This window comes from Amphiprion ocellaris, chromosome 22 (assembly GCF_022539595.1).
Source record: "Amphiprion ocellaris isolate individual 3 ecotype Okinawa chromosome 22, ASM2253959v1, whole genome shotgun sequence".
Classification (NCBI taxonomy): Eukaryota; Metazoa; Chordata; class Actinopteri; family Pomacentridae; genus Amphiprion; species Amphiprion ocellaris.
Window position 1 is genome coordinate 2,617,377 of NC_072787.1, and position 18,933 is coordinate 2,636,309.

General features: G+C 39.1%; 1 protein-coding gene across 3 annotated transcripts in view; it reads left to right on the forward strand.

Moving 5' to 3' along the window:
- The window catches only part of plppr5b (phospholipid phosphatase related 5b), an 89,943-nt gene that overhangs the window by 54,604 nt on the left and 16,406 nt on the right, over positions 1–18,933 (forward strand). For all 3 annotated transcript variants that reach the window (XM_035950765.2, XM_035950763.2, XM_023275871.3), the window contains one exon: positions 6,934–7,184. In XM_035950765.2, the coding sequence (XP_035806658.1) occupies positions 6,934–7,184 (251 nt within the window). The remainder of the gene's footprint in view (positions 1–6,933; positions 7,185–18,933) is intronic.

Here is an 18,933-nt window from a genome sequence, read left to right on the forward strand (position 1 = left end):
GTTAAAGTGACCACTTTTAACGTGGTATGTAGTCGTCATAGCAACAGCAACATCCAGAAAAGATTTGGAAAAACAGAAAGCAAGTATAACTTAAAAGGAACAGAGATCTTTCAAAAAAACCAACGTTCAGGACTAGATTGATGGAACGTTGTGTGTCTGTAAAAGGAATCAGTTTATGGAACAATCTGAACAAAGAAATCAAAGAATCCAAGTCAAACATCCCATTTAAAAGAATAATTAAAGCCAGTATGTTAAAGAAATATAATGAAATATGTTAGTTATGTTTGATGTCATATCATTGTCATTTTTGTTGTTGTGAATAGTATTAACTGAATTGTAACTTGAGAACCATAATGGTATGTGACTGTGTTGGCCGGCAGCTATTTTATTTTATTTTATTGAATTATTTATATATATATATATATATATATATATATATATATATATATATTTTTTTTTTTTTTTTTTTTTTAAATTATTTTATTTTTTGTTGTTGTTGTTTATGTTGTTGTTTTTTTAGTACGTTTTTTTGTAAATTGAGTTCTGGGGATAAAGGGGCAGATAAAATAAGACTTATCTTCTTTCTGCTCCCTTTCATTCTAGTTTGGAGAAGTTGGTATTTACATTTTTTTTTTTAAATTTACAAATGAATGAAATAAAGAATGAAAAACTAAAACTGAAACAGTAAATATGTCAAAGCAGCAACATGACTTGAGAACAGCGGGCAGCGTTGTCGGGATAACGGGCCGTCAGGGCTTTTGTATTAAGCTTGTTGAAAGATAGGTCTAGAAAAATGTTTCGTACGGCACGCTGCTACACATCATCCATCTCAGTATCCTCTGAAATTCCCTCTTCTTGTTGATCTGATTTTGTCATTCCTGTGAATAGTCTATAGGCCTGTTGTGTATAGGTCTACTCCTGCATTTGCACCTAAATGTTGTCAATAATTTCCACCGCAGCTTCCATAATTCAACCGGGAAAGAGGTAGAAACAGGCAAAAAAAAAAAAAACAGAACAACAACAACTAAAATACCCTCCAATCACTGAGATGCAGATTCACACAGGACTAGTATTGTCACAGGACGTCGGTGTTTGGTGAAATATGGTTGGTAAATTGTGGTGGAATTTCTACTTTACAAATTACAGATATGGAGCATTCACACGAGATTAAGATCACAGACATCACATCCTCCACAATTATTACAAATCACTGTTGGTCCCGAGGTGATACTAATCCTGTGCAAATAGGGCTTTAGTTGAATGATTTATGTCCTGTAGTTTAATTTTTTGTTGTTGTTTTAATAAGAACCTCGCCAGTGCTTTAACATCATGTGTCTTTTTTGGACAGTCAAGGACAGGCAGGAGAGGTAACAGAGCTACACACCGAGGTTATGCTAACTAACAAGTTTCTGTTATGTGCGAGATGAATCATTTCAAATGCCCTCCACTGGTTTCTGCTCTCCAAAAAATTATTTCTGGTCTCTATTATTGTTCAAGCATATATTTAGAGCATAACACGACATTGCAAAATGAAACGAAGCCAAACAACATGGAATGGGACCTTCCAAAATTGCCTATGAATTTGAGGATGTTGTAAATATTGCAGCTGTTCTTTTCTGTTATAAGCTTAAGTATGTGTACTCATGCATTCTTTACAAAACTTTGCCAGACAGTGACTGCTACTTTTTCAGTGTGTTAACTTTCAAAATGGGGGCAGATGTGCCGTTGAGATCAGTGGAAGCTTCCTTGCTGCTGCTTCCCTGAGCTTGCAAAGGTATTTGACATCAGCAGGTTATTTACCAAAAGCAGTGTTTGAGCAGTGTTGAACGTCTTTGAAGTCTGTTTGTCTGGTTGTACCTTGCTGCTATTCAGTTAAAAATGCTGACTCCAGCTTTGAGGAAGTGTTTTTAGTCAGTGAAGATCATAATATGATATGAGCAAAATATTGTGCATTGAGCTTTGTGTTTTTACTTTTGTCTTTCTGTGTTCTTCTCCCTGGATGTTCTTCTTACTGTCCTTTATTTTTACATTCTTTTTTTCCCTGTTCTTTGGATTTCTGTTGAACTTCAGTTTTTCTGCATCCTTGAGCCACTTTTTGTTTGTATTTTTTTTTATTTGCTTTATTCAACATTAACATTCTCATTAAAATTGCTTTTTAATCATTCCCCCTACCTGTCTGCTATGTGTGAATGCATTTTGGTTCTTCTTTCTGACAGCAACTGTATGAAACCAGAGAAGCACTCGGAGAACGCAGTACTCTGCCAAGGCTGTTCATTCCCCCATGTGGCAGAAATGCAGTATTTTTTTTTTTAAAGAAATGCAGCATTTGTTTATTAGATATTGATGATCAGAAATCACGGCAACATAGAATGTGTCCATTTAATATAGATGTACCCACAAACAATGATCTTGGGCTGAGCACAGGCATGTGTTCTGCATGTACGGATACTGAATCATGTGACCCAAGTATGTGGCGGGCGGCAGGAATTGATGGGACTCAGAAACACCCCCACAATTTAATCAGTTGTTCCTTGGATCATTTCCAATGGATAAGTCCTGATAAGACCACAGCGGTGGATTTATAGTAGGATCACAATCATGTGATCGTCAGCAGGCAGCTGATGTAGTGTTCATTTGTTGTCATGGTTACAGTGATGCCGTGCCGCTATCTCACAATGATACAGAAATCTTTAACAAATCCATGGATCCAGACTATAAGCTGCATCACTGCCAGAATCTAATCACTTGGTCCTTGTGTCATTTCTGACCTTTCCTGGAAATTTCATTAAAATTTGTGAGTCCGTTTTTGAATAATGTCAATGTCAGATTTATTTATATTGCACTTTTAAAGGCCTATGGCCAACCAAAGTGCTTTACAGTAAAATAAATCATCAACAATATGACAACAGTAAGAACAAAACAATAAGACAGTAAAATAAAACAGATAAAAGATCCATTAAGGGTGACTCTGCTCAGCCAAAGGCTGGGTGAACAAGTGGGTCTTAAGACGAGTTTTCAAAAAGGAGAGGCTATTCTCAGACTGCACAGAGAGGGACAATGCCTTCCACAGCATGGGAGCCACAACTGCAAAGGCTCCATCTCCTCTGGTTTTCATGAGGGATGGAGGAATGTCCAGGACCATCTGGTCACAGACAGACAGACAAACGTACGCCGATCGTCACGTAACTCCACTGCGTTGCTTGACGGAGTAATAGCCAAAATAGGCTGAGCAAATGCAAAGGCCGCCCTGGAAGCTAGTGCTGGGCAATATGGAAAAAATCATATATCACGATATGGGTTATTTTATATCACAATAACGATATATATCACGATGTACCACAACAAAGTATGTTTTCAGTTATTCTCTGAAAAGTTTGACAAAAATTTCATTGCTTACTTTTCTCCATGAGACTTCAACCTGTTGCTAGGGCTGGACCCGAATATCCAAACATTCGGTCCCCGTGGTTGTATGCGGATATTAATTTTGAGATCCAAATATTACTGCTTGACAGATAATTCAGTCATCAGTCTGTTTCTGCAGTGAAAATGCCACGAGAGGCTTTGGTAGTATTTGCACTAGTCATTTATTTCCTCTGTGAAAATATCACAACCCTACACAAAGTGAAAAATGTCTCTAATGACTCTGAAAATAACATGCTTGTCAGTAATCATTTTAGTATGTTGTGGATTGCCACACATTTCCATCACAGTGAAAAATCCAGAATTTATGAAGATATAAATGTTTTGGACACGAGATCTTTTTATCACAAAGAATGTGAAAAGAGACTCAAGTGCTTTATTCTGGACTGTGAAGCGCAAACATCAGTCAGCTGCATTAAGAAAAAGGCATTTTGAGAAGGACTTTAACAAATGTATTATATTAAGACAAGCAAAAATGGGATAATATGAGAAAAGTTTTATTGTCCTGAATATGAGCACACAGCTGCTTATTTCATAGATAACAATCACACAACATCTATGTGCAAGAAGACAGCAAAGTAACATTTGTCAATAAATGTATCCTAAATACATAAATCCTAACCACAGGGAGATACTGCACATGTACACTACCGTTTAAAGGTTTGGGGTCACTTAGAAATGTCCTTATTTTTGAAAGAAGAGCATTTTTTTCCCAATGAACATAACATGAAATGAATGATAAATCCAGTGTAGACATTGTTAATGTGGTAAATGACTATTCTAGCTGGAAACGGCTGATTGCAGATGAGGAACATGATATTTACAAAACAGGGACGTCCTGCTATAATTAGTTTTTGAGTCATGTTGCCCACTGTCATATTTCATCTTTGTATAGTAAGTTTAGTGTTTCCGTTCAGAACTTCCACACCAGACAAGGATGAGGCAGTGTTCGGGGGCACTGCCACAAAGCTGCCAATCAGAGGAAAATTGACTTTCAGGGACCGGGGGGCCTTTAGGAGGCCACAGCTAATATTGGGTTTTTTTTGCAGACCCTAAACAGAAGGGTTCTAACAGGCAGTATGAGATGATTCATGGTTTTTGGGGGGGGTTTGGTGGTGGTGGTGAATCATGCAAAGCTAAGTCACTTTAGTCCCAGAATGAAAATGAGAATATTATATCCTTTGTATAAGTCTCATGGAGTTTGGGCTGAATGGCAGCTTGAGGTGGTTAAATCTGAGAGGAGCAGCTCGTTTCCTCAGCAGGGAGTGTGTGCTGGATCAGAATGAATTTAGCTTCTACAGTATGTGTAACAGCCAGTTGGTCATTCATACAGCATTTAAGATTCAAGAGTTTTTATTTGTCAGATGCTTCTATAGTATGTGCAGTGAAATGCAAAGTAACTGTTCAAGGCTGTTAAGAGATGACAGATGATAAAGGAACATTGTGCGTGTGTGTGTGTGTGTGTATGTGTGTACATGTGTTATGCATTGCAGTGTGGATGCGTGTGTGTGCATACACCTACAGGCTATTTACATGAACATGTGCTGTAGCTGACATATGAGGTGCTTTGATTTTGATTTTCTGAGGTCAGAGTTCAGGCCTGACAGCATGAAGAAGCTTTCCCCTCTGTGTTTGCCTTGATGTTGTTCAGGCACCAGCCACAGTGTAGCCACTCCAACAGTCTGTTTGCTGGGATGGTGTGGATCTTCCAAAATCTTGTTTGGCCTGCCCACATCCCTCTACATTTTGATGGCTTTGAGGGTAGGGGGCGCTGTGTCCAAGGTGTGCTCTGCAATCATACCTTGGGCACATGCATTTTGGTGGTTTCACAGATTTATTACAGGTCTTCTGGAAATATGACAAAAGCAATTCTAATATTTGGTCCAATATCCTTTGCCGTTTTCAACTCAATTAGCCTTCCACAAGCTTCTGGTTGTATCTCATGACTGTACTGGTGCAGTTCAACTATATTTGTTGGCTTCCTGGCACAGACTTGTTTTTTCAGCACCGTCCACACAGCCTCACAAACTTTGGGAGGTCATTCTTAAACCTTAATTCTAGCCTATTTAGCCCTTTCTTTACAACTTTTGATGTGTCTTTTGGATAATTGTCTTGTTGGAACACTCAACCTTCTGGCTGAGGATTTTAGGTTTTCCTGAAGAATGTGGAATCCTCCTCCTTCATTATTCCATTTACTTTGTGTATACAAACCAATTGCACTGGCAACCAGTCTCAAAACATAATACTACCACCACCATGCTTGACAGTGGGTTTTGTTTCATCTGACTACAGAACTTTCCTCTAGAAGGCCTTTTTTTGGTCCATGTGATCAGCAGCAAACATCAGTTGAGCTTTAAGGTGCCGTTCTGGAAAAAGGCCTTCCTTCTTTCATGGTAGACTCTCAGCCCATGGTGATCTAAAATATGCTTGACTGTGACATTGCTACCTGCATTCCAACAGCTTCTAATTCATTGCACACCTGCTTTTTAGTCATTTATGGTTGACTAATTGTCTCTGGGCAGCAGGTGATAGGGTGTGTTTTCTTCCTGATTGTGGCAGTGACACAACTGTGCCTTACACTTTATACTTACAAACAATTGTGTGCACAGATGATTTTGAAATCTGAAGCATATTTGAAATGGCTCCAAGTGACTTTGCTGACTTGTTCAAGGCAATTATTTGCTAAGTCATGTCTGTATTCAGCTCCTTAGACTGTCCCATTGTAGTGTTGGTGACGGAGTTTAATGAGTGTATTAAATGTGTCCTATTTAAATTGATTCAGAGAAGTCACTAGATGTAAGTCAATTGTAATCACTCACAAGAAGGTAAGAGGTCATACCGCTAAGGAAACTGAATTAGCACAGCTTTCCAAATAACCACAAGTCATATTTGAAGTATGTATATATTTGACCCAGCAGATATTGTCATATTTCCACATGACCTATTATGAACCTATGAAAAAATGTAAACGTGCCTGTGGTATGTGTGGCAGTGCTGTTTGGATTGTGTAGGAACAGTGTAAACTGGCACTAGAGGGGTGAATCTAGCCTCGCCTAGCATCCTGGAGATGTTGTGGGAATAAATAGGTGAAACATTGTTGAAGGGAGGTTTCCACCTGATGACCCCCAGAGATGTGTTAGGAATCACTGCTCACTGGTGTGTATAGTGATGGGTCAGGATCCTAGGGCCTTCATTCTTGTTTGGAGCACAAGTCTCTTGTGTTTAAATTAACTAGCATATTTTTTTTCTGCTCTCAGACCTTCAACTTTCTTTTATCTATGTGGTGATTGACCTGGAATTACGTCCAGTAGCTGTTGTTGTTGTGTTGTTGTTTTAGAGCATTTGTTGACATAATGGTCGAAGCATTCAGATTCTTTCTTAAAGTGGGATGTTCTCAAACTTACCCCAGTGCTGAGTTCTTGCAGTGTCTGAGGCAGTGTAATGTTAATGCTAATGATAACTCCACCCGCCTCATGTGTGATCCCCTCTGATCATCTTCTTGTTTCTCCCCAGGAGTCTACACCTTTGGCCTCTTCACCGTTGACATCTTTGTCAACGCAGGGCAGGTAGTGACAGGGAACCTGGCACCCTACTTCCTGACGGTCTGCAAGCCCAACTACACTGCACTAGGCTGCCAGCAGGCCCTGCGCTACATCAGCCATCAGGAGGCCTGCACAGGAAACCAGGACGACATCCTGCGGGCTCGGAAGACCTTTCCTTCGAAGGAAGCGGCGCTCAGTGTCTATGCAGCACTCTACCTGGCTGTGAGTTACTTTACTCAAGTTGCTGCTCCTACTGTTTTGTGACTAAAAATACTGCTACTGATGATCTCTAAAATTTAGACAAGATAAGATGAAATTTTATTAATCCCAAAGGAAATTCTTGTACTAGGTAAAATCACAAATCTGCTGCTACATTGCCCTCTATGGACTGTTGACCAAAGGGTGACTGATCAGTTAGATGATCAACACAGTGTTATACACACTAGCAGTCAAAAGTTTAGACACACCTTCTCATTCCATGACTTTTATTTATTTAAATTATTTTCTACATTGCAGATTAATACTGAAGACATCAAAACTATGAAAGAACGCATGAAATTATGTAGTAAACAGCTTTGCACACTCTTGGCATTCTCTGGATGAGCTCCACGAGGCAGTCTCCTGGAATGGTTTTAAATTAACAGGTGTGCCTTGTCAAGAGTCAATTTGTGGAATTATTTGCCGTCTGGTTTAACACTTTTTTGTTTACTACATAATTCCATATGTGTTCTTTCATAGTTTGATGTTCTCAGTATTAATCTATAATGTAGAAAATAATTAAAGTAGATAAAAAACACTGAATGAGATGATGTGTCCAAACTTTTGACTGGTGCTGTAAATAACACTGTGTTTAGCAGTTCGTCTAATTGATCAATCACTGTTTGGTCAACAGTCCACAGAGGACAGTGTAGCAGCAGAGTCATGAAGATTCATGCTTTTATCACAACACACAAATTAAACATTTCCAACAAAGCTCAGTTGCTTGCTGATGGTCTGATTTTTTGGAATGTCTGTCAGAGCCAGCATCTGCCTGAGTGCCCATGAGCGATGAATGCAAAGCTTTGGAGAATCAGTGACTCCCTCACACTGCCTCTGTTATCTAGGTCATTCAGCAAAGGCCACTGAGCAGATCCACGTTTGGAACATACATGCAGTTTGCACACACAGACACACTGCACAAACACAGAACCACACACCACCTCACAGTCCTGTGGCTCTGAGGAGATGATGATTGCCTGTCTTCAAACTCTCATTGTCTTGGTCATTACAGCCATGCCAGAACCAAACACAGCCATCCGGCAAGAGCCCGGGGTTTTATCGAAATGAGGCTGTAATTACCCCATTCAAATGCTAATGTCACAGAAATGTTGACAACTTATTCTGTTGGCCTGAATTTACACTGTAAGGTTCTGTCATTTTAGCTGAAACCATAAGCAGATACAAATTATCTGTGTCGTGTCGTAAGGCGCAGGACAACAGTTTATTGTTGAGCACATTCCAAAGCAACACACAGAGAATCCAGAGACCCTTTCTCAAAGCTGTAAATCTGGTAGGAGACCATTTTAGAAGTGAATTAACCCAAAACTTGTGGATATTGGATGTTTACTACAATATGATACGGTTTTCGGTCCTCTCAGAGCCAAAAGGATGTCTCAGAGTATAACCACACCTGTGGAGAAGACAGAAGAGGAGATCTTATTCTTCACTGTGATCTCCTGACCTTCTTCCCCTCCGAACACCCCGACCTTTCTATTGAAGAATGAACTAATCGGTTTCAACACGTGAAATAAAGGAACTCTAACATGACTGAAGTGACGTCCTCAAAATTTGGACTCAGTAATGCAGGTCATTAGGACCAGTATTAAAGAAGCACACCTTACATCTAATTTAATTTACCCACTAATAGGAGCAAAACGAGATGCAGTACCATAACTCTAACACTCCTCCCTCTACTTCAGCATAGCAGCTAATCCAAGCACAACATATAGACACGGATCAGAAGACATACATTTATTCATGAAGGTAAACAAAAGTCTTGCCATACCTCCTTGATTATATTCTCTTCAACACTCATTGTTCACTGGATTCAGAGTATGTTAGCTTAACTTAGCATAATGACTGGAAACAAGGAGAAATTCAAAAATTTTGCCAGCTAAAGATTTCTGTTTGACACCAATTCTCTTTCAAATGTTGCCATTTTTAAAACAAGCAGTGTTCCATCCACTAAAAAGCTAGATGTGGTGTGAATGTAAATAGGCTACTAATGGTGGCAGCTTATAGAGACGTGTAATGTCAGTGCTTATTGCTGGGTATTGATTAGACAATGTCGCTTGTGTCTATTGACTGTGTTTGTGTATAGGAGTTGTCTCCAGCTGTGACAGCCTCTGCCTGTGTTTTAGTCCTCAACTCTGGACTTTTGTTGCTGTGCTATTTTTACTGCTACAGTGTGGGTGGTGCTGTTTTGTGGCATCTTTTTGCATTTTCCTTTTTAACTTTGAGTTACTGCAGATAATGTTGTTCTAATTTGTGTCTTTGGGTATGCTCGGTTTCTCCTAGGGACAGACCAGGCAGCCATACCTCCGTGTCACAGCATGTGTACAAGTATTCAAGAGTTATAACCATGAAATTATTGTATTGAGAGAAGAGGCTACCATGATCACTAAATCTCCTTGATGCACTTGTCACAGTTCTTCTGTGGATTCAGCCAGCCTCAGTGTCTTCTTCATGTAATTTCAGACTGACTCCATGAAGCTGACATCAGGGCTCTATTGTAGGATAGTTCTTCTTGTGTCTGAAGATCCGTCTTGCTGACTGTGGCATTGTGTTTGGACTTGGACAGAATTAATTCAGAACATTCAGATGCCTCCCTGAAGCATTGCATGATGGATAAGAAGTCAGACATCTAAACTACAGGGTTACATAGCTGGTTAAGCCACAAGCGAGACAAGTTGTTTATCTCAGTTAATCATGCAGTAACTTTGCAAAAGTAATCAGTGATGAGACTTTCCTAGAAGGACGAGGTCCAGAGCAGAATGTAGAAGTAAATCATAGAAAAGGGCAACGCATACTGATGGTAAAATAAATGGTGATGTACTTTCTGTTCAAAAGCAAAACATTAACTTTCATAGGAAAGCAAAAAACATTCTACTTGAAAATACATTCACTGCCAGACAATATTTGCTTTGATTGAAGAGTATGTCACCCTCTACCTATATCAAATGTGATTTAATACATTATTTTCTTTGGCACACTGCTGTGACAATAACTTAATAGAACTTGTCCAGGCTTTTCATTTTTAATGGGTATAATGCATCAAATTGGAATATTGCAAACATTGTTTTCAGGGTGTTATTGAAAAACTACACTGTCTATATGTGTGTCTCTTAACTCTGTCTTATTGATGAATAGTAAAGTTAGTTAGTTTCATGTATCACTGACACTAGATGATTGGTAGGAGTTATCTCTCATAGCATTTCTTCCTCATCAGTGGTTATGCTCCCTCTTAGTGACAATTCTAGCTCATGAAACTCAGAGATCTAGGGTTAAGCAGGTAATATAGTAAGTTTTGAAGGCTAATATACTCTTGTTACTGATGAAGCTGACATGCTGAGTAGCTGTTTACCATCTTCAACTTTAAAGAAAGTGATCTGGATTTGCACCAATATTCAGTAGGCTGATCCTTTGCCCATCTTCATTGTCTTCAACAAGTTTAATGAAATCAATCCTAGTACATTTTGTGTAATCTTGCTGACATACAAAAAGAAAAACTTACACATGTTTAAGTTATCTGTGTCATAAAACTGACTAAAAGCCAAGAGTAAAATATCTCTTTGAATTTCATTTGAAGTCAGCTTGATATGCTAACACAGCAGCTAGTGCTGGTTCCACAGCTTCGTGGGCCTCTGCTTGATCAGCAGCACCACAGGACACTATTTGATCTTGGCAAAACAAAGAGATTGATGTCTAAAAGAGGATCAAGCGGAGGACAAGCTGCTGTGTCTTGTGAATTGAAGTAGAATTTTACAAATTGCACTCTCGGTTTAGCTGACAAGCCTCTGATATAGTGAGCATGCCAACAGTTGCTAATGTCTGACATTAAATAGGAAATATAGGTTAGGGCAAGCACCCAGCTACGAACCACTCACAAAGCCTATTAAGACAAATCAAATTGACCTGAGGAGTCTCTGGTCAAATGAGGTTCAACTGAGAAACAGCTTGTGTGTGTGTGTGTGTGTGTGTGTGTGTGTGTGTGTGTGTGTGTGTGTGTGTGTGTGTGTGTGTGTGTGTGTGTGTGTGTGTGTGTGTGTGTGTGTGTGTGTGTGTGTGTGTGTGTGTGTGTGCGTGTGGCAAAGGTCAACTCGCAGGTTGTTCTGTGCATCTAAGTATAAAATTGATTGTGTGTGACAGCCCATACAAGCCACAATGACTCAGAGAGGATCACCTTGACCCAGTGAAGGACACAGATAGCCCTTTATTGCCAATCCCACCTGCTAGCAGTTGGTCGAGTGACATGAATCATGACTGTAGAGCACAGACATTTACACAAAGGCGGTGGTTTTGTTGAAAACTGGTTCCAAAGGCCACAAACGCAGGACTACATAACAATACACAAACATATCCTCCATGAGTGCACTCTACTGTTAATGGGAATAATACCAGTAGACACAGCATGATGACCAACCACAACTGAGAACACATCACCTACAGAGCGACAAACCATGAAGACAAAAAATACAGATCCACACTCTACAGCACACTGCAGTTACAACTCAGTGATATATTCCTGGGCAGACTTTCTTACCATGATATTGCATGAATTACAGGAAAATGATTTTAGCAGCATAATTTGATTCAGAGCTGCACAGTGGCTTGGTGGTTCGCCTTGCAGCTAGAAGATCCCCAGTTTGTGTCCCCGCCTTCACAGGATCTTTCTGCATGGAGTTTGCATGTTCACCCTGTGCATGTTTGGATTTTCTCCGGCTTCTTCCCACTGTCCAAAAACATGCTGAGGTTAATTGGTGATTCTAAGTTGTCCATTTTTTAAAAAATTGTCCCGAAGTCAACTGGGATAGAATCCAGCCCCCTGCAACCCTAATGAGGAGTAAGCTTCAAGATAATGGATGGATGGATGGAATTTGATTCAGTTTAAGTCAACATTTTGACATTTAATGCATCCACATTAAAAATAAAGAATGAGCCATATCAGTGCTACTGATCGGATGCAATTGATGAACAGCTGACACGTACTGAATAAAAGTTTTTTCATGTATGCTAAGAAGGTAGAAATCAAGAGTTTTGATTTTAATCAGTTGATTTTATCAAGCAGCTAAATCAGCTGCTGAACAAGCAGTAGGTTGGGCAGTTGAGGGAACAGTTGTGCTGTGTGTACAGTTTGTTCATTTTTTATATTGTCTTTGTATCATTTTCAAAATCAGAATGAGAAACAACATGCCAACACTAGACTGCATTTTCAATTACTTTGATATTTGGGTGCTTGATAGTGGTCTGCATCCCATCCATTGACTCATAGAAATAAAACCGTCTTGGTCTTCAATCATTACTCTGCCAAGGAACATGGTGGAGTTATGTGATGATCAGTGTTGGTCTGTCTGTCTGTCTGTCTGTCTGTCTGTCTGTCTGTCTGTCTGTCTGTCTGTCTGTTAGCAACATTACTCAAAAACAAACTAACAGATTCAGATGAACTTTTCAGGGAAGGTCAGAAATGACACAAGGACCAAGTGATTAGATTTTGGCAGTGATGCAGCTTATAGTCTGGATCCACGGATTTGTTAAAGATTTCTGTATCATTGCGAGATAGCGGCACGGCATCACTGTAACCATGACAACAAGTGAACACTATGTCAGCTGCCTGGTGACGATCACATGATTGCGATCCTACTACTAATCCACCACTGCGTACCACAATTTTTTTTAAAGATTTAATCCATCGGAAATCATATAACAACTGAGCAACCTTGGCGGAGTACTGCGCTCTCTGACTGCTTTTCTTGTTATTCGTGTATCTGTCAAGCAGTAGTTTACTGCAGAAAAAACATACAATAACTAAATGCCTTACAGCAAGATACAATTTAAGGATATGTGGATCATTACAGCGACTGTGTTCTTTGAGAAGGATATGCTGATCACCACATAGCTACAAAAATTCTGACTGAATTTCATCATTCAGGCATGCAGAAAACCACTGTGCTGCACAGCCATTTCACATTGAAAGTGGAAAAAACATCACATTTTTAAGTCTTGTATTATCAAAAGACATGAAGAATAAATGAATTTCAGAGAGAGAAATAGAAACATTTTATCTGGCCTAGGAGGAGATTGTGCACACTAATGAAAAATACAATTAGGCCCTTAGAGGCTGTCTGCTGCCTCAACACAACAGATTAGTGATTAGAGCTAAACATAGACATGCTTTGGTCTATATATGTCTGTTTCTGTCTCTCTGCTCCTCTGCTTTCTCCATCTTCTCCAAGGTCTATGCAGTTGCACTAAAACAAGGTCATGCATGTTAATGTTGGATATCCACACAGTGTTGAATGTACTTCCACAATGTCTTCTTCATACACGGCATTCAGATTTGGAAGGGTTTAAAATGTTATGCTCTCTGTGTCTGGTTACTGGTGAGAAATCAGCCCCGTCATGGTAACTCATAGGACAGCTGTTTAAAGAAAGCACACTTTTTCAAATTAAAATGACTGTAAAGAATTGTGTGTAACTCTTGCTTCTGTTCACCTGCAGACCTAAAGGCTGTTGGTGGCATTTCAGCTACCAGACAGAGCCCCAGCTCGGGTTAATAGTACCAGATGCTCCTCTGCTCTATCCTCCACAGATGTTATGAGTGGTCAGCTTCCTCCCTGGAGATCCCTGCACTATTTTTCAAAGGTTGCCAAGGGTGGCACGTGTAATAAGCAGGTTTCTGAGTGCTACTGTGACTATAGTGAAGATGTGCAGCTGAAAATTTTCAGAACAAGTTCAAGTCAATGGACAGGTCTCTCTCATGAATGAGATCCCGCGTCTCAATGAGATTACCTAATTAGTTTAGAGCTTTTGAAAATGTGCAAAAATCGACCCAAAATCGTCCAAAATATGAAACATAATTCAAAATGGCCAAGTTGCTGTTGGGTTTTGGGTATGGTTGTCAATTACATTTTTGTGCATCTTGACAAGTTACATATGTGTACCAAATTTCATAACTCTAGGTGACACATACTGGCCCGAGAAAATGTTTAAAATCCTTCAGGTGGTGCTATGGAGTCATTTTGGCTCACACTGATGCAGTTCCCCTAGAATATCACATTTTTTGCCCGTCCTGACATGTGTGCAAAGTTTCACACTTTAGCAATGATTTACCCATGGGTTTCAATAGGGTCTTCGTAACATTCAGTGCTCGGACCCTAGTAACAGCATGTAGCGACTCATTGTTATAATTAAATGGAGGTAAAAATGACAGTTTGTGCTTGTGTTTTTCATCCATTCAAAGTGAAGGCAGGGTTCACCTGGGCAGGTAACAGTCTATCACAGAGCTACATATAAAGACAAAAAATCACACTCACATTCATAATTATATCTTTGGAGTGTTGGAGGAAGCCAGATGTTATGGCTGTGGCCGTATTCTGTAATGTGCTATTACTGTGTTTTGTATTTTGGAGTTGTTTTGTTGTATGGGAGTGGGTGTTCTGTGTTTGTGTGGATCTCTGTGTCGCCCTTGTTTTCTGTGTGACTCGTCTGTTCGTCCTGTTAGTTTGTAGTGTGTGGTGTGTCTGTGTGGAGATCTTTGTTCTGTTCAGGAGGTGTAATTGGCAGCAATGCTGGTTGGCTGTTCACCTTTTTAAATCTAGGCGGCCTGCAGTGGATGGGGAGCCACTCTGACAGCAGCACCATTTTGCTTGTTTCCCAGACTGCAAATAATTTGATTGATACTTGTGTTTCTTTGATAGATTAGGCTAGCTTTGCTTTTGTTTGTTAGACTTAGTTAGGGTTCTTTTTCTAGTAGTTGTGTTTTTGTTGGCTAAGTTTTTGTTTGAGTGCTAAAATGCCTCTTTAATTTGAATCCATTTTTTTTGTTGTTTGAATGGATAACGCATGGAGTGGCCTGTTTTATTTTTAAAATGTTGTAAATAAACTTTTTTGTAATTTTCTTAGATCCTGTTGGTTGTTTTGGGGACTAGGAAAATATTCTCTTTTTTACCAAATATTATGTTATGCTCCTTCCACCTAGACAGGTGTGTAACACCAGATCAATGCTAATATTTAGGTGAATGTCGTTTGTACCATCTGATTCCACTGTCTGTGGCTCTCAGGCCCATCTTGTTCCTACTGATGTACACATTTCAATAAACCTGACCAGTTTACTTTGATTTTACAAAAGGTGCTAGTGAGTATTTGGTACACCGTTACAGTGTTTGTGTGAGTACGTCAGAGTAAATACAGTGAGTGTGTTCATGGTAATGAAGTGAAGCAGCATGGCTCACTAATGTGTTTTAATAGTTGTTGATAATAGAATAATGGAGTTCCATAGCACATAGGAATAAGATATCTCAGGCTTTGGATACATACACAGTACTTGTCAGTAGTATACATTTTTTGTATGGCTCATGATTTAGTTGCTGTTATCAGTGTTTTCAGCTTTTATTCTACAAGAGAGCACAGATATGTACAACACATCACAGGTCTTCAATGTGCAAATGTACAAAGGAGGAGTCAGTTCCTGGACAGTTTGATGATCAGAAGTTCCATGAGAAACTGAATTCAGTGCGTTTTATTTGTGAAATGGCTACATCTATGATAAAACTTAACTAGACATGACTTAACAATGATGCACTGATCTAATTACACTGTTGTCATGATAAAGAATCATGTGGTTTTGCTCTGTGCTCTCTGGCTGTGTTGAACTTAGTCAGCAGACCTTATGATTTATTATTTACAGCAGCATCTGAGACCCAGATTGTTCAGAGAAGAGGGGGAAAGAGAAAGAAAGTAGGATGCTCCAGGCTCTGTCTCTCCTCTTTACTCTTGTTCTCTCTCTTTTTCTACATAAGTGACTAGATTAAACCAGCTGTGGACTTCCTTCTCCAGTCTTACAGTCACCTCGGAGGTTTTCTGTTCTGTATTTGTAATTCGTACAGTCTGTGCTTTACTTTGCTAAGTGCTGTGAGATGGCATATGTTGTGAATCTGCACTACATAAATAGAACTGAATTCAAAGTGAAAAAGTGTGAAAATTGTTGGCTCTTTAGAAAAAATATTTGGACAAGCAAACAATTGATCATCTTTGAAATAGTTTCCACATAACTGAACAATACCACACTTGAACAGCACCACAAGAAAAACGTACTCTTTTAGTAATTTGTTTGGCAAAAATAGCAAATGTAATGTTTTTCAGTGGACAAAGTCGTCCCACTCTGCCCCGTTTAGCAGAGGTGTTTGTAGATGTTTTGCATGATAACCCATCAGTCACTGGCATGAACTTGATGAAATGTTGGACCAGTCTTCTGTATAAAGTTCCTTCAGCTGTAAGGTGATTGAGGGATTGTTGCAGCTCTGCAGTTTCAAATCCCCATCTCCCACAACGCTTCAGTGGGATTTAAATCCAGGCAGAAAGGGTTGTGTTGAAATGTCCACTTCCTGTTCAGCTTCAACTTCCATACAGAAAACATTCACTTACAGTACTGTTGAAAAGTTTGGAATCACTTAGAAATGTCCTATTTTTGCATTTTTCCCCAAATGAACATAACATTAAATGAATGATAAATCCAGTGTAGACATTGTTAATGTGGTAAATGACTATTGTAGCTGGAAACAGCTGATTTTTAATGGAATATCTCCATAGAGGTACAGAGGAACATTTCCAGCAACCATCACTCCTGTGTTCTAATGCTACATTGTGTTAACTAATGGTGTTGAAAGGCTCATTGATGACTAGAAAACCCTTGTACAATTATGTTAGCACATGGATAAAAGTGTGAGTTTCATGGAAAACATGAAATTGCCTGGATGACCCCAAACTTTTGAACGGTAGTGAATGACATCGCATTATCTTCAAGCAACTTATGATGTGATGTTTGGTCTGTGCCACACATGTTGTGTTACTGCAGCCAAACAACTCTATTTTTAATTCAAATGTCCAGAATGCACACAGAAACAAAGCCTGCTCTTTGCCTGTATGTTCACTGGCAAACTGTAGTTTTGTTCTGATGTTCTCCTCTTCGGCTAAATTTGTTAGAGCAGCTAATCCTGGACAAATTGACAGAAGTTTATAATTAATGCCACATAATTGATTTCAAATTACTTGGAGATTTTACTAAATCCATTGTCAGAGATATCTTGAAAGCTATGCCAGTGTGAGACTTAAGGAATCACATACGGATATACTTTGATTCTAGTTGTCTTACAAAGCACTTTGATTTGTGTTGGACATGAAGTGTGCTATGCAAATAAACTTGCCTTGCCTCACATGCATAGACTAATGCCAGTACAGACAGCTTTTAGACATTTTGAGTGACCAAGCCTTTAAATAGTCCGGTAGAAAAGATCCTGCTTCATGCTTCAGGGGAAGAAATGGAAATAATTTCAAATTTTCTTTATGTAACTTTAAAACAACAACATAAAACTATATTCACAGAAATAAAAAACAAACAAAAAAACTACCAGAATAGAAAGATTAAAAAGTTCACATAAATTATTCATGGTTTCCAAAAAATTATAAATTCTATCCATGTAGATCATAATTTATGTGGCTCCAGGCTGACATTATAAAATGTATTTTTATTGTTACTAGGCTACATGTTGTTATACTTTGATGTTTTTTAATGATTAGAGAGGTCATTAGAAACATCCATCCACACAGTAATCTCACTACTGCACACACACCGTGCTGTAGACCTGGAAACAGAAAAATCTTAGTAATAATAAAGTTACTGCATGCGTGTGTGAAGCTCTCAGACTTTGGAGAAAGTTGCATTTTTATGGGTGTTTGTTGTGGATATGAAACTCTCAAGCAAAGTGAATTGATAATTGATCATTCTAAATTGTCCGTAGGTGTGAATGTGAGTGTGATTGTTTGTCTGTATATGTAGCCCTGTGACAGACTGTTACCTGTCCAGGTGAAACTTCACCCTCAGTCAGCTGGGATAGACTCCAGCCCCCCGTGACCCTAATGAGGATTAGGTGGTGTAGATAATGGACGGATGGATTTTACTGGCATAAGCTGATTTTAAGTAAACCAGTGAAACATTTTGTCAGTGAAGGCTGATATACTTTTCCTAGTTCTTCCTCTCTTCTTTTAACTTCTCTCTCTACACGCTTCTGTCCTTCCCCTCCACTATGTTTGTCACCTCGTTTATTTGTTATGCGTCTCCCTCTGGGCATCATCATCTGCCTCTACCCTTCCCTTCTTTTCTATCACTCCTCACTTGTTTATTATTTATTACTCTCCATCTGTTTCTTTCTCCATATTTTTCTTCTCACCCTCATATTTTTTTTTCATTCTGTGCTTTCAGTGACAGATCTGCCAGCACATCTTTAAATACAGGAAAGAAAATAGAAAGTTGCACCAGGGAGAGAAAGAACATATCAGCTCATATTTACAAGCATTCACTCCCGTCTAGTCGCATTTCAACATTTTTTAAATAAATATTTGGAACACAGGAAGGACATTTCTGAATATTTTTGAAAATCAAACTGAATTTATGTAAATTTTCAGCATTAACCCATCAGCATTTCTCCATGCTCAACATGTTTAATGTGGAGAAAGCTTTTTGCCTTGTAAACATCTGTTAGGTATGCAGAATGTGCAGATTCAAGTTCCCTCTGTGAGGCGACAGTGCTAGCCACCCCCACCAAGTCGGTAATGAGTATTTGTATATTGACAATGAAATTAAATGTTGGCAACTGATGGGACATGAAAAATGACAGCATTTGATGTTTGTTCAAATACCTTAAACAACCTGTGCTTG